This window comes from Filicampus tigris, chromosome 19 (assembly GCF_054856515.1).
Source record: "Filicampus tigris isolate MCC_2025a chromosome 19, RoL_Ftig_1.0, whole genome shotgun sequence".
Classification (NCBI taxonomy): Eukaryota; Metazoa; Chordata; class Actinopteri; order Syngnathiformes; family Syngnathidae; genus Filicampus; species Filicampus tigris.
This window is the reverse complement of record NC_141235.1, coordinates 10,641,688-10,658,559: the sequence shown is the minus strand read 5'-3', so window position 1 is coordinate 10,658,559 and position 16,872 is coordinate 10,641,688. Positions and strand designations below refer to the sequence as shown.

At 44.4% G+C, this 16,872-nt stretch overlaps 1 protein-coding gene across 3 annotated transcripts; it reads right to left on the bottom strand.

The window, feature by feature from the left end:
• Nucleotides 1-70: 70 nt before the first annotated feature.
• Nucleotides 71-16,382, bottom strand: fbrs (fibrosin). Of its 3 annotated transcripts, none has more exons than XM_086016979.1 (18): nt 14,625-16,382; nt 12,301-12,477; nt 12,062-12,088; nt 11,835-11,864; nt 10,861-10,909; nt 9,387-9,723; nt 8,990-9,213; nt 8,602-8,897; nt 8,454-8,498; nt 7,686-7,787; nt 6,272-6,355; nt 6,048-6,086; nt 5,252-5,323; nt 5,022-5,175; nt 4,717-4,797; nt 4,464-4,547; nt 3,485-3,701; nt 71-3,314 (listed from the first exon to the last, which is right to left on the bottom strand). In XM_086016979.1, the coding sequence occupies exons 1-18, from the start codon at nt 14,925-14,927 to the stop codon at nt 1,751-1,753; spliced, it is 3,885 nt and encodes a 1,294-aa protein (XP_085873105.1). In that variant the 5' UTR covers nt 14,928-16,382; the 3' UTR covers nt 71-1,750. The 3 variants fall into 3 exon arrangements, with proteins under 3 accessions (XP_085873105.1, XP_085873104.1, XP_085873106.1); XM_086016978.1 differs by having other exon boundaries at nt 3,485-3,704; nt 14,625-16,381; XM_086016980.1 differs by lacking the exon at nt 6,048-6,086 and having other exon boundaries at nt 3,485-3,704; nt 14,625-16,381.
• Nucleotides 16,383-16,872: the final 490 nt, after the last annotated feature.

The following is a 16,872-nucleotide window of genomic DNA, read 5'->3' as shown; positions in this document are numbered from 1 at the left end:
ATTTTACTCAATGAATGACTATTAAAGCCTCCTATTTACAAGACCAGAATAAATGACCCACACGAGAGAGTAAACAACAGTTCATTTAATAATTAATCTTTGTGGTCTCTAGGGGAGGGTTTGGAAAGGTATAAAATGGTCATATTAAAATAATCGACCCAGTCTTTCCCCCCTCATTACGTCCACTGTGGATGTCCTTTGTATGCCTTTTCCGTTCTTCCGCAGATGTACCACTCATCCATGTATATAACTTATTTTTTTTTGTCAGCGACACAAACTGTTTCCAAATCTTACTGTACAAAGCTCTACAACATTGTCCCAAATGGATAGAACACACAAAGCAAGGGCACACAGTCAAATCTCCCTGTGAGCGCAATAAAGGCATAGATGAGATCCTTGAAGAGTCCAAAGGCTGCTCTTCACCAGCATTTCAACCTTTAGTGTGAAGCAAGCCTTTGAAAGATGTGCAGTATTACTACCTGGGGGGAGAAAGAGTACTGGTGCATACCTGAAACAATGACAATAACATAACAGTGAATATATTTATTATTATAGAAGATAATGTTAAGAATAATAATTACAAAGGCATTTTGTCTAGACTACTATAATCTGGTCCTGCTCATATAGTCCAGAGGAGAGTGGGAAACGGAGGAAGCTCTAAAACGCTGTGTAAGTGAACACAGCGTTGCACAGTTCATTTCGCCATCCATCCTCGGGGAACAAAACATGCCCAAAAACAAACCGAAAAGGGATGAATCTCATGTTCCATGACGCTGAGGCTTTGGGGTTTTTTGATTTTTGGGTAAAGCAAGAAACTGAGGTACAATACTGACTCATGGATTGGTCTCATCAGTATTGTCTTTTCACAATGACGAACGTACACACAAACACAACGTGCCAATTTTAACCTTTTCATGTCTACACACCCTCCTCCCCAGCACCACATTTTATGGATTATTAGACTTGACCTTATGAGAATCTGAATTCTTGACACATCTTCAGGTGCTCATGCCTCTGGAAGTCACTGCTGATCCACGCGGAAAAAGGCTTGTTTAAAAGTCAACAGAAAGAGTGCCGCCAACAACGGCCCTGCAGTAACCAACTGCTCACAGAAAATAAAACTAGTCAGATGCACCCAATGTAGCATGGAAAGTCGTTTGAGCATTTATTTGACATCCCTGATATCAAGCTTCAAGTCCATGTACTTACTAGTACACTTTGTTCTCACTAGTAAGACAATTCTAGTAGGATAATGAACAAATCATCAAACGACTTTGTGGCAAGCTGTTGAGCATTAATTTGATATCCTTTTCAGGTCCATGTAGCTCTTTACAATAGCAGGGCAGCTACAGGACAACTACATGTTACCAGTGAGGCAAACCTGTGCACTAATAGTACTAGTAGTGAAGCTGAGTCTAGATGTTTGTCGTTGGCAACAAATGCAGTTTTGGACCTTAAACGATATCGAATAAATGCTCGGATAGCTTTATTGAGAATTTATTCTTCTGAATAGTGTGCTGAATTATCTTACTAGTGTAGGCAAAGAGCATACCAGAACACACGCAAAGATGGATATCCAGGATAAATGCTCAAACCATAATGTAGTCTAAATTGCACTAGTAACACCTCGGTGAGTCTTGCATCTTTACCAGCAGCTAGGTTCCGCTCGCTGGGACTACTTTGTGTGAGAGACTGCGTTAGCAAGCAGCACAGTGATCCTGACATTTCCCTTCATCTCCTTCAACCTGTACTATCTGGATTCTCCGTCTTTGTGGGCGCCGAACAGCGTCAGCTCGCCAGGGCCCATCAGTCTGGAACCGCGGGGCGGTGTGGACGCCCGGCTGGTAATGGACGGAATGAGAGGTGGCGGCGCCCCCATTGACAGAGCCCCCACCAAACCCGCGGGCGTTTTCGCCAGGATGCCGTTGGGCACGTGGTGAGTGTTAAGTGGGCCCAGACGCGCGTACAGAGACGCGTGATGCTGGGAGGCGGCGGCGGCAGCGGCGGCCCCTGGAGGCAGGTGGTGGGACAGAAGGCCAGGGTGCAGCTGCTCCAGGTGAGCAGCGGTAGCAGCATGAGAGGGGCTGGAGAGGTGGGAGCTGGGAGGGAGGTGGGGGTGCATGCCGAAGAAGCGCGCCCGCTCAAAGTCTTCCCGTAGGATTTGTGCACGCTGCTCCTCGTCCATCAGGCCCCCTCCCGGCGGTCCCAGCTGGTGAGGCCGGTCGAAGTGGTGAGCCATGAGGGCGAGCTCCTGGCGGACCGCCTGGGTGGAGGCAGTGGATGTGGAAGGGTGGTGAGGCGCATTCGCTGCGGCTGCAACGGCCGCCGCCCTCTCCGCCTCCAGGAGGCGCTGGTGCTGGAGGAGCCGCGCCAGGTGGGGATCAGAACGCAGGGTGAGGTGCGGGTCGGAACGAAGTGCCATTGCCTCTCTTCGATGTTGCTGATGCTGGTGGGCAGCGAGTTCTCTCCAGGGATCCCAGGTGAAGCTGTGGGGACCTTGCGACGGTCCCTGCGGTGTCCCGTGAGTGAAACGCTCCCCGCCTGGGCCCATGACCAAACCGGAACCCGCCGCGCTGCCCAAATAGGCTTCAATAGCCCGAGAGCGATCCAGCAGGGAAAGGTGGGAAGGCGGGTTGGGAGTGGGCGGAGGGAGGGGGACACCTGGTGTGGGAGTCAGTGAGAGAGAGGACGAGGGTGTACCAGAACTGTGGTGGTGTGGGTGGCTGTTGGGGCGGTCAAAAGTGTTGTTGGGTAGCGGGGCAGGCAGGGAGATGGGGATGTGCTCTGGCTCCTCTTTGCGCTCCTCCTTCACTTTAACCGGCGCCAGGATCAGGGGGGGCTTGGAGACTGGCGTCGTGGTCCGATCAGACTTCTTAGCCTGAGATAATGAAGTGACGGAGGCAGAAGCCGCCGAGGATGTGGGGTGGCAGCCGTCTCTTTGGGAGTGTTCGCTGTGATGGACGTGTGCTGCCGGGCCTAGCGGGCGGGGGTAAAGGTCCAGTGGTGATTGGGCCGAGCGGCTGCCGGGTGGGGGGGTGTTGAGCACGGAGGACGAGGAAGACCGCGGTCTGTCCCTGTCTGCTACTAAAGTGGAAGAGCCAAGGGGAAGCCCCCGTGAAGACACTGTCGGCAGCGGCCTCTCGCGTTCTCTGTCTCTGTTCAGACCGCGGGTCATGTCCTCAACGGGACCGCCTCCACCGCCCAAGGAGCTGCTGTGTCCGTTGATGTGGGAGATGGGGGTGCTACTGCGGGGCTTGAAGGAGGGCGCCACAGGAGACATCCTCACAAGTGGACGGCCATACAGCGTGTTGTCTCTGCAAAACACACAGTATAAGCACAGTTAATTATGGCAAATCAGCTCAGGTGTTCACAAACTCCTTTGAGTCAAGGGGAGAAAAAAAAAAATCCTAGGAACCCAATATAATCCTAATGCCAATCCAAAACAACCATCAGAGCATTTTGTAGATAAAAAATGATGACCTACCTGTCCTTTTCATCTTTGATGTGAGGTATGTCTCTCCGCTCGCCATCCTTGGCGCGATCCCTCTCGTCTCGCTTGTCGCCTCCTTTGGCCCAGCTGGGGCCCGGCGGGAAGCCCGACGGTGTGCCGTGGAGGCGGTTCCACGGCTCGTGGTGGTTGGAAGCATTGGACAAGCTTCCCACCACGCTGGCAGGTGTGTCCTTAGGACCGAACATGGAGCCTGCTGCAAACCAGAATTTGCCCATTACTTTTGAATTCATGGTACTTTACACTGTGCCCTTGTGATATCAACAGATTTTTTTAAGCGATCATTTTCCTGATGGGTTTTGACAGTATACTAGAAAGTCCACATTCATAGTTGTATGTGTTGCTGCTCCATCTGTGTTAAAGTTGCAGTTGTTTGAAGGTTTAGAATTAATAACATTTATAACATCTAAGCTAATTTCTGTCAGCATGTGTTATGGATTTTTTTCACCATACTGTATGTTAAGATTGTGATAGTAGACTTTATTCAATATACAGTGTTTAATTGACTTTTGTTTCATGCCAGTTTAACATTCACTTCCACTGGGAGTAACAAAAACAACTAGAAGCAAGCACACCTAACCTCTTATTTGGAGAATAGTGTGAGGAAGAAAGTGAGAATAGGTGCTAAGGAATAATTTTAAAAGTTTCAGTGTGTTTTAGTAAGTTAAAATGTGCCTGTGGGAGGGGTAAAACTATATTTAAAAAAAATCATAGGGTCTCTCTATATCGAAGTTTCACCACTTGTTGGGTCTGGAACGTATTCCCAACAATAAAAGGGGTTCCGTTGTATTTCACATCTATCAAAACTCATGACTGAGCTCATATAAAGCAGCAAATATTTAACATAAAATTCACTCCTACAGCTTGCTGTTTGTCAAGATGAGGCCAGTGTGAGGTTTATTAAAGTCAAGCAGAAGCCAACAATTTGCAAGAAAAGGGACACAATGAGACTGACCGAGTGTTGGGCTTCCGAGTCCTCCAAAGGCACCAGAACCGAGGGCTCCCAGCGGGGTAAAGGGTGGAGATCGGCCATATGGATCTAAAATATGTACGCATATATGCATCACTATTACTGTTTCAAATTCCTCTCCACAGGCTTCCTACGTTGCAGTTAATCAGATTACATTTATTTAGACTGCAATGTATTTAGCCAGTCTTTCAAATGAGTGAACCGAAGCAACACTGTAGAATTGAGACGGCACTCTTACCCAAATGTGCAGCTGGGGCGAGGAAAGACGAGTGCGGTGCTGATGGGGCGATGAAAGGCGCCGAGGACGGATTGACTGCACCTGCAGGAAGGGCACTTAGTTTTTTTTCTCGTACAGCATGTTCGAAATAAACATTCAATCACTCACTCCAAAAAACACACTCAAACTACAACAGTAGAGATGAAAGCAAAACTAATCACGATTTAAAAACACTAAGATACGAAGAGCCTTCTGGAAAGTAACTTGTTCCTAAGTTGGGGAGCGTCTGTATAGGAAATGTACAAGTGCTGTTTGGCTGGCTGCACCTGTCGCTGAGAAGAGACTGGGAGGTCTAGTCAAGTCGTGATTTGGAGGCAGGGGCCCTCCAATGGGCCCCATGGGGCCAAGTCCACCGGCTCCAGGAAGACGGGCCAGCAGGTCACTGCGGAAGTCCAACTTGTGAGGATCAGCCTGCATCAGCTGCGGGAAGAAAAGATGCTAATCAAACATCTGTTTTGAGGAGCGTGTCCAAGTGTTCCTACTACCGGGGCCGTACCTTTACTTTCTTCTGATGGCTCAGGATCATCCAGGCCACGTATACATGCATAGCACACCACTTTCCAGGTTTCTGCATGCCACAAAAAAAAAAAAACATGTTTGCTTTGTTAAGCAACCAAACTTGCCTTTTGGTATCAGACATGATTTCTTGACGGATTGTCTGCCTACTCCAGGGATGGGCAAACTTAAGTGCTCAAGGGCCACGTTTGAGTTTTAAAACAGTGGGCCAGGTGAGGTATGGAAAAATATTTTTTCAATCAAATAATAATGCAGTCTAATTTGTTTTATTGTGTCGTTTATCATAAACATTTTATTCACCAACTACTTAATAAAACATAAGTAACATCTTATTTCAACAACAGAATAATTCATTCTCATTATTGTTGACAATTCAATTTGATGATGCTTAATTAACCAATTAAATAAAATACTCAATGTAAAATTGCTCATTTTACTATACTTTTTACGATGTAAATACTTATTAAAAAAACAGAGCGGGCCGCAAGTGGCTCCCAGACCATACTTTGCCCACCCCTGGCTAATCACTAGTACTCAATGCACATTTATAAAGACATCTCTCAACAACTTTTTCACTATTACAAGTGAGAGCGGCCATAGTGAGGACAGGAGAAGTCAAAGCATTATGAAATATGAAATATCTAAGTGGTGTGCAAGGCCACCGAGCGAGCAATAGCGAGCCAACATGTTGTGAGGTTAGTGTGGGTGTGAATGAAGCAGTGAGAAAGTAAGAGATAAGCTGAGCCAGTGCATTCAAAACATTTGTTTGTCCTTACATTACTGATTTTCAACGATGTCCCGAATGGATCAGTTAGCTACGAGAGAACACAGTTGTAAAACCACTTTTAATTCACATCTCTCACACTGCATAGGAAAAAAGACTTTGCTTTTTGTCTTCGCTTGGGAGCACAACCTGACGGGCCACATATTGTTGCGCGATGCAAACTGCGATGTCGCTGAAGAAGCGATAAGACTGACTTGGCAGCAAGGTGGTCCTTACCCGGTGATCTTTGGGCTGCAGGTGGTGTGGCACGACCCCGAGGCGAGCGCTCAGATCCGAACCGGTTCCCTGAGGGACAAGAGGCTGTCGCACAAAATAAGACGTCAGGCACCGCCGGCAGATCAGCTAATCAACAACTTTTCACATCCACACTACAGCTGATAGTAGGGTTGGCTGATTACAGCCATCTCCTGTTCAGGGAGTTATGTCCCGAGGACTCATGATAAGTAAAAGTTCACCATAGAAATCATACAAAAACTTTTTAAAATAGTTCAAGCAACAAAATACTCCTTACACACGTTTTTAAACACATTAAAATGATTAAAACACACTTTAAAACACAAATGTATTTTACCAGACTTTTAGGGAAGCATAAAATGTTTAGATAATATTTGAGAATGCAATAGAAAATTACTCTAAAATAAATAACAGTTGCATACGCTGTACAACCTCAGTCACCTCCCCACATAGTCACGGTTTGTATTCGCTAATTCAACGAAGGATTTTGTTGGTTTTTTTGCAACCTAGCTCGGTCCCGGGAGTCCACTGTACAGGATATTATCGAATAATGTAACTGCTATTTACTTTTCCCACTAAAGTGAACTCAACCCTAAAAAAATTCTTTATATTTCTATGAGCCTCCACTAATCAAAACACGGCATTCTGATTAATATTGCATTTGTGGAATTTGAGTTAAACAGCTAAATCCACCCATTTGTAGCCATCTCAGGGGGTGGCCATTTTGCCACTTTCTGTCATCTGAAAATGACATCACAGTTGCTCAGGGCTCCGGTAACAACCAACCAGGGCCCACCTGTTTTCTGATTAGACGTTACCTGAGCCTTGAGCAACTGTGATGTCATTTTCAGCTGACAGCAAGTAGCAAAACGGCCACTCCCTGACATGGACAAAAACCGGAGGATTTTATTGCTTAACTCATATTCCACAAACGCAATATTAATCAGAATACTGTGTCCTGACTAGTGGAGGCGCATACAACATATTATTGTAAAGAATTTTGGGGGGTTGACTTCCAATTTTATTTGGAGGCCAAATCACCCAGCCCTAAGTGAAGTCAATATCAGTATCTAGACCAGGCCCGTACATGCATCCTGAGTGATTGGACCATAAAGCAATACAGCATTCGATTGCCGCTTTACTTCCACACTCCTGAAAGCTATGATGGCTTAACGAGGGCACCTCCTCCCTTCTAGCCCGACCAAATTGACAAAAATGTACAACTATGTCATGAGTGTTATCGACATGAGGCCATAACTAAGTCTCACGTCCTCTTCTAAACGGGAGGTGAGCCATCAGCCAGATTCTTTGAATGCGTTAAAGTGAACCACAAGGCGCCTCCGCCCACTTCTGATTTCATCACGCAGGTATGGAAGATGTTAAAAGTTCTTCTCACCTTTGGCTGGAATGCTCCTTGCAGGGAGCTGAAAGGCCCGGTGGGAGGAATCACAGGCTGGATATTGGGCACTGAGGGCGGCGGCGGGTATTGCGGGAAGAACTGTCATGACAGACACATTCGTGACCACTCAAAGATTCAATCAAGCATCTTACAGTATGTGCTCCCTTCCTAATTTGTTTTTTTTTTTTTTTTTTTTGGTTAAATGTTTCGGATCATCAAACCAACGTTCATATCTGACTAAGACAGCGCAAGCAAATATGACATGCCTAAATGTGGAAAATCCAACCCCAACAGGCCTCTGTGAACAAGTATTTCGTCCCTGCACATAAGTTGTTGTGCCACCCTTGGCAGCAAGAACTGAAATCAAACATTTGCAACATCTGGTGATGAGTAATCATCGCTGTGGAGAAACTTTGGCCGACACTTCTTTGCGAAATTGTTGTAACTCAGTCATATTGTAGATTTTGAGCATAATCCCTTTAAGGGCAAACCACAGCATTGACATTACATTACAAGTCTGGACTTTTGACTTGGCTACTCCAAAACTTTAGATTTTTTGGGGATCAAGACATCTTATGTTTTCACGTCATTATAAACCTTCTTGGGCATCTATTAGTCCCAGATTAGTGGGGGCATTTTGTATTTACTTGGGCACTCCATATTAAAATTGTCTTCATTATCCTAAACATTTAGGTGTGATAATAAGCAAAAAAAAAAAAAAAAAAAAAAAAAACATTAAAAAAATGGGGCAAAAGTGGTACTTACAGGATGCCGGTACAGCCCTTCCATTTTGCCTGGGTACTTGTCAAACTGAAAAGGCAAAAGTGTCAGAAGGGTTAAACAACACAAATATGGAATTCCGTCTACATTCCAGGTGGACTGGAATTCCACACATGTCAAGAATACTCCTCACCAGGGGCGGAGCGGTGGCAGTGGGGTGCAGGAAGGGCGTGAAATGTTGGTGCGTGTGCGTATGTTGGTGCTGGTGGTTGTGCTGATGGAACTGGTAGGCCAACGGTTGGACGCTGGGCTGGTTCTGGGACGTCCGACCCGTTGATCCCGGCGTGGAACTGGAGGCTGACGCCCCACCGGGAGTGGAGCGACCCACGGCGGCGTTACTACCTTCGGCCCCTGGAGCGCTGCGTCTGCCCTCGCGTTCTTGTGCGTTCAGGAAGTGAGAGTTTAAATTCTGCCGCAGCATTTCCTGGTCTGTGGTGGACGGCGTTACATTGTGGGAAAGTCAATTAAAACCCCCTTGTGACGTTTGAAGTTAATAACGTGGCGCTCTATGTTTACTGTACCTGCTGCTGATGAGTGGGAAGGGCCCTGTAGTAGAGGGGGAGGGGGAGGCAGGCCTGGTGAGGGAGTAAACAAGGCCCCCGAGTTGGCCCGAGATGGAGGCCGAAGGGGCCCCGAGGACCCTGCGCCCCGGATGTAGGACATAGAGACACTGGTGGAGGGAGTTGGAGGGCGCATGGAAGATGAAGACGATGCAACAGACGCAGGTTTGACTGGAGTGTTGCTCCTGAGGACCAAAACAACAGTCATTTTGCAACTAGTAACCAGAGGTGAGGGACTATGGTGCCTATGCTCTTCTACGCTGTGCAAGTGGCCTGTATAGCCCACTCAATAATCTGAATTCTTTGGCATATTTCAATTAACTTAATTTCAATTAATTCAGTGACAAGTAAAACAAACCTGTTGTAAAGGGTGTGAGGCCGTCCCGGCAAGGTGAGGAAGGGCTTCGGTTTGGACAGAGGGGGGCTGCCGTTGTGGTGGCGGCCGCCATTTCCGTTGATGGCGCCGGGCCTGGGGACCGGCCCTGCCGCTGAGGCTGGGGAGCGGGAAGGCAGGCGCGAGAAGGAGGCGGAAGAGGTAGAAGACGAAACGGCCTCTGGGAAATGCGACTCCAGGCTTTTCTCCTGACTCCGCTCCAGGCCAGAAACTCTGGGCGTCACCATCAAGCGCGGAACACCACTCCGCGCCGGCATGCCCGGGCAGCTTTTGCCCACGGTCGAGGGCGGAGGCTCAACAACTTAAAACAAAAAAAAAGACTGTTAGTGTCAAGCAGTTGGCCTTTTTACACACAGGATATAAAACTAAGCAGTAGTGGAAGGTAATCAGGTACAAATACTTAGTTACTGTACTTAAGTAGATTTTTCAGGTATCTGTACCTTATTTGTATTACTGTTTCTGAAGACTTTTTAATTTTACTTTTCTACATTTGAAAACAGATATGGGTACTTTCTATTTCTGACTTTGTCATAGGGCAGTGCAATTAATCGAAATTCAATTACGATTTCGATTATTACACTCCACGACTACAAAATTGGCATAATCGTAAAAAAAAGATGATTAATACTAATTTTGAGTTGTTTCGAGTAACACGAGTTACTCCGCCGCGCCGCCCTCTCCAAGCTACAAGGTGTTACTTTAAAAACAAAACAAAAAAGGCTCCAGACAAAGGTCTCAATGTATAGATGAATAGCATGTCTGTTATTCTGTCAAAATTGGCATTTTACTCCAAGCAGTTTACTACTTTGGCAATTTATAAGTGCATAGCAAATTAACTCGCTTGTTTATACAAGGAAACCATGCTTTAATTTATACATTTGCACTTTAATTTTTAAAAAAAAATTAAGTGAATAAATGTTGTTGGGTAAAAAATAAATAATCGTTTGAATAATTGTGCTTTCAATTATTACCAAAATTATCGTGATTCATATTTTTTTCGTAATCGAGCAGCCCTACTTTGTCAAAACGTGCTCGGCATGTTGCAGTTGGTCCCCCATTTTTGGACCCACAACAGCAAAGGCCCTGTCATACTTGTGTTTCAAACGTGACCTGGAAACGACCAGGTGAGTTATTTCCAGACCTCAGTGAACAAGCTGTAGCATAAAAGATCACTGCGGTTGGACATATGACACATGAACAAGAAATATGTGACTAGTGGTTATATCGGTCATCAAATACATTATTTAATAAACAAGTTTGTCTAATGGTGAGAACTTTTTCATGGAAATAGGCCAGTTTCCTTTTGAGAAAGAATAAAAAGTCCCTTGCTGTGAGACAATCATCTCATCAGATCTAAATTTAACCTCACGCATCAGGTAATGGTTATAACTGGTGCGGATTCCAGTCAGGTGGGTGCAGCATTTAATGAGACACTAACCTTTTCTGGTGCTGACTGTGAACACTGGATCCATGTCACGGTCCGAGGCCTTGAAAAGTCAAAGAGGCTTATTACACCAAATGTCGAAAACACCATGAATTGCTTAATTACTCGCAAAGTATTTGAATGAGGTGATCTCAATCTGCCAAAATACTCTCAACACTAACGGCAACAGCAAGAAATATAGCTGTGTGCTAGACGTTTCATGAATAAAATAGTGGTGGCTTGACTAACGGGTAGGCATGGGCCAGCTAACAGCTTCAAGGTATGTTGTGGATTTAAAGTCACGGTTTCAAAACCACTAAATATTACCATCAGCAGTATGAGTTGTTTAGGTTTTTTTTTCATAGTAGTCAGTACCCGTGTTGTTGCTAGCAGTTAGTGAGAGTAACGCAGCTTTGCTAGCAGTTAGTGAAGGTATCGCAGCTTAGTAGAGGAATGCTATCACATATATGAGAACGCCATCCTTCACTCTTTGACAAATAAAATAATGCTGTTTTTCTAAAATGAATGTTGCCAACCAGAGTTCCAACGAGAGTTAGTGTGTCTAGAATTGGTGAAATAAAATACTATTGACTAGCTACCAAGGCAGATAACTAGCTAATTAGCGTGACTAACGTCTGTTCATTTCCACTCTGGTGTTATTTCACAAAGCGAAGAAGAAAAGAAAAGTAGCTACTCACTAAATAAGTATTTTTATGTTGTACCAAAGTTTGAATGAATTTGGAAATAATTTTGGGAATTAATTTGGAAATAATCATTTTGTTTGCAAATGTACCTTTGGAAAACATTCAATGAAAAAAAAAAGTTATTTAGCCAAACATTTAAAAATTAAACATTTTGGAGCTGTAATTGCAAAACTGATTTTATGTGAACCTGCAATATTTTTGCTCACAGTATCATCAGAATCTGATAGCGGCCCGTGCCTCGTACCACTGTATGTGAAAGGACAGGTGAGTCATTGCAGTACATACCTTGTCTCCAGCATCACTCTCAGTGTCACACTGAAACAAATTGAGATAAGAAAGAAAAAAAACATGGTCATTTGCAATACACAGACCACATTATGCAACTTTTCTGAAAAAAAAAAAAAAATATATATATATATATATATATATATATATATATATATATATATATATATATATATATATATATACATGACTCTCCATTATGTTCAATGTTCAATCTTGGCACTTACAATGTAGCCAGTTTCCAATGGGTGTCCCTAGGGCAGGAGAGACATTTTAGTGGTTGCAATGGTTATAAAGGACACTCCAAATAGTGTTTAACCTTTTAAAACGGAACTCAAGACAAACATTTTCTTTGCCCCCACTGATTAATATGACGTTTGTGGAATACGAATTAAGATGAATATTCCATCTATGCACACTGGGAGCTCAGCTGACAGGACACCAGAGCCCAAAAGATTTGTCTCACCTCGAGCTTCCTCCTCTTGTTCCGACTCTTGTTCCAACAGCTGCTAGAGTGTCTGCGCGGAACGTCTTCCTTTGGCTCAGACAGCGGCCCCCCGCCATTCTCCTCCGGACCCCGCTTGCCCTTGTTCCTCCTTACCAGCATGTCGCTGTGCTGGCTGGGCTTCATAGAGCAGTCCATCTGAAGAGAACAAACACATGCAGGTAAAAATCAAAGAACAGACAATGATAATGTAGAGGCTGGATTATCATCACCATGAGTCTGTTCCTGCACTGAAAAAAAATCACAAGAAAACCATCGCCATGGTGTACAATACCATGAATGTGTTGTATTTCATGGGGATGTTTCATAGGCATTCTGTCTAATCAACAAGCGTACACGATGAAAAATAACTTCAGCTATTCAACATTTCCTCGGTTGTCAATAACTAATTTTCTCCGTCACCACTTTAGACAAAATGGTACGCCCTAAATGTCCTTTTGAAAGGTGCACTATTGTTGCCATATAGATAAAATCAGAATTGAATGACATGACACAAGCACTGTGCAGGAGTACCTTTCTTCATTTAAATGATCTCTTTGATATGGATTTAGGTCTGCTCGTAAGCATCCCACTGACCAGTTGAACAGCAGCTGATGAAGGCTCAGCAGAGCCCGTTTGTGCCTGTCTCCATGGTAATGCTCTGATTGGCTGTAATTAGCATCAAGACTGACAGTAATCCTTTACCGCCCACCAATCTGTTCAAATCAATCCACTTTTTACGGCTATTCCTCTTATGTATTAGTCAATAATGTACTCATGATTTCCGACTACTGACAATGATCACTAGTGCAATGCATTCAAAGGGGATTTTTTTTTTTTTTGTATTAAAAATATTTGCCATATGAAATGAAAAACTTGTGGCTGGCATGTCTTGACAGTGGTATCACTGTCTGGTGTGTGGATTGTTCCACAAGCATTTTTCTTGCAAAGCCATTTGGCAGCTTATCAACACCTCCCGAAATGAGTGCATGAATAATTGAGGCCATCAATGGCCTTACTGAGTGGATTGCATTTTCCAAGCAAGGAATGGTGTCAAAGTTGAGGACTTCAAGAATAATGGGTGTGATGGCGAGAGAAAACACAACACCGCCTCACTGTGACACACACACATGCACTCACTGCTCTTAAATTCGGGATATTGGGCTTCCGGGCGAAATTTCAGGGTGAATCTAAAATGCACTTTAATTTGAGCTTCTCCACTTTGCGATACACATGTACAACTGCTCAATATTTCAGTAGTTTTTGCACAACTTGTTCTTTGAATAGAAAAACTCACAACAGGTGTTTGACCCGTGAAAATCTCATAGGACTTGTATTCCTAGGCCTTTCTGTGGCTCTTCCAGTCTTTTTCTATCTCTGTTGCAACCTGCTTATGACACCCTGCAACAGTCTAAACTCAATGACCACTTCCCCGTGAGAACATCCTGTTTGAAGCCTTCAGTGATGAGGTAGTGTTGATCACTTGTTAGGTGTCTTCTGGGTCTCATGATGTCCAAATGTCAGTAGCATAATAGAGGTTTGTTTGAGCATCAATTTTAACTGAACCAGGACATGTATTGGTACATTTATTGAGATTAAACATCTGTGATCAATTTTGCTGTTGAGATCATTGTTGAGAACAGCACGTTTTGCATAAATTACTGACATGTCGAACAGCATTCAAAGGTTTACAAATACTCAAATTAAGTTAATTCGTAAAGATTATAGTGTGCTTTAGGGTCATCCTGAACCCAACTAGTTAGTATGCCGTGAGAGCTAATCAAGTGTTCTGCAGAAAAAAATCTATTTTACTTAGTCGGTCCAAAAACTGTAAGTAAGGTTTCTTCATCTATTAGCAAGATGACAAGTGTCAAGCAAATGGCTGAGGAGAAATGTTAATATAAATACTGTTTCACTCACGTTGAAGGCGTTTTTTCAAACAACATTTCCTATACACGATGTACCCCAAAAAGACAATTTTTTCCAACACAATAAATTCTCTCTGTAACCAATCATCCAATTTTCAAAATTGTTGGTGCTGTACTAATGTTGAAGTTGTCATTCCAACCAGATGCAGCATTGGGAAATCTTGTAGTTAAAATAATGTATCTATGCCAGTGATGTATAGTGACGGACATGAACAATTAACCTGTGTTATCCACCTTTTGCACATTTTTGTTTGATGGTGTGCCATCAGATTTTATTTATTGATTTATTTTACTGTAAAAAAGTGTCCTGACTCAAAAAAGGTTGGGAAACACCGGTGAAGAGTAAATGCCAGCTAGTGTCAACATGCACACATTTACCTCCAAAGCTTCCAAGCTGACAAAGCTGGCAATAGCGAAGCCATCGATGATGTCTTCCTCACACGACACCGACTCCCTCTTCCTCCGACGCGGTGGTCTGTGTCGGCCAAAACCGGGCCGGCCCTCTTTCTCACCCGGACCGAGGACGCTGTTGGTCCCGCGATCTTCCCGATCGGAGCCAGACGACAGGGACGTGGCCCGCTCCTCGGCCAGGTTGACTCTCCTCCGCCGGCGCTCTCTGTCACGCTGGGAACGAGAGCGGCGGCTCTGCCTGGATGCAGTGCTTCGGCTCGGACCCTCCATGTCCTCCAAGCCTTTTGTCCAACTCCGATGACGCCAAAGGCACTTAGTCCAAATCCCCGGAACGGTGGAAGGTGGCACCTAACCGCAAAGAGATGACACCAGCCCCCCCGGGCCCTCACTCGGAGCCCCAGTTAAAATGGCGTTAATTTAACCAGTGGATAGTACTACTTCCCTTCCTTTGACAACAGTCTATTGGCATCGGGGCCTTTCTTTCGGCGGAATTTGAGTGTCATTTCAATAATTTTCGACGAGCCACGATGGAAGTGAAGCACAATCAACGCGATCAGGACATCTTCTAAATGGCTAACATTAGCTCGCTAGCAAGGAAAATAAGCATGTAAACAACAACGACAGCCCTGCTTGGATTGATGACAAAACCAGTTAAACGGTCTCACGTGGGTTTAGTGTTTAAAATCAGGCCATCGCCAACTAACATTTCCGTCAACAATTTGCTGACAATTTATTTGAGTGCTAGCACAAAAAAAATGACACGGTTAGCTAGTTAGGAAGGCCCAGAAGCCAAATATTGGAACGCGAACACACTGGCTGTCCTGACATTGTAATATTAGGTCAAAATGACACTAGTCACTCACAAATCTCAGATCGAAGGAGTAAAATGTGCATCAATTAACGCTATGAACGCGACCACTTGCCAAGCACTCAGTTAGGGTTGACTCCAGCAAATTAGCATTTGCTAATTCAAATAGCACGAACGGGGCTAACTTCAATACATCACAATATATTCAGACAGCAACCTAAGAATAAATACGTATTTTTCGCGTTAGCAACGCGCGACTAACAGCCGGACAGTTAACCGCGTGGCCGAATAATATTCCCTGGTTGATGTTTCTTTTTTTCAATTGTCGATGTGTTTGACGGCTGATAGTGATGGTTTGAGTTTGTATCCCATCAAAAGAAAGACGTAACGTTAGCACCACAGCTAGGTTAGCATTACCCGATCCAGCTGTTAGCTAGCGGGGGTTTATCCTTTTTTTCCTCCAGAGGAAACTGGAGGAATGCGAAGCCACTATTGACAATCACTCGTGTAATAACGTTATATTAGTCCTTCACGCACAAATATGCTTCTGATCCCCCTCCATTACTTGAAACAAAAATTCAAGGCCCGTTCTTGAAAGCCTCGGTGTCGATTTCCATAAACGAGGGTGTCGGCCAACCCCCGTCGGGTTGGGCAGCTCCTCCGTGCAGCCTTCACTGTTTAGATCCAATGTTTAGCACAAGTTCGACTGTTCGCCGGCGTCCCTTGCTCGCGATTCCACTTCCTGGCCCAATCCAGTGTGCAAAAAACATATATGGGGGGCACGCCGCGTCCCCCACCGCTTCCTTTTCACGCGTTTCCTCGGAATTGTAATTGTATCGTGGACATCGGGGAGACGCAACCCTTGTCAGCCGTGCAGTGCATTGTGTGCGCAAGTCTTCTTCCTCTGTACGACTGGTACATGATGCCGCCTCCGTGTGTTCACACTGCCACCGTGTGGGAGAAGAACCAGAAATGAGAGAAATGCTGGAAATCAAAATGTCAAAATAACCCATGGAAAATACCTAAGACATGCACAGTTACTAAAAGAAATACATTTCAACATTGTGGGTTGTAACTTCAGTTGGATACTTTCGTTTTACTATTACCAATAAGTGTAAAATACTAAAATGTGTATTTAAACATCACATTACCAGGATCAGACCAGACCAGCCAAGTGTGTGAAAACATACACAGAAATTGTTGAGCCACTCGTGTATTACAATAAGTAACGAACAAAAAACATTTTGAACGTAACATAATTAAGCGGTTGAGTTGTATTTGTCTTCATCCAAATATGGGGGCACCTCCGTATTTAGGACAAACAGTTCAAGCCAAGGTTACTAATTTATTTTTAATATTTGACTTTTACTTTGAGTCTTCCCGGTAGTGTGACCTTTTGACCTCTGT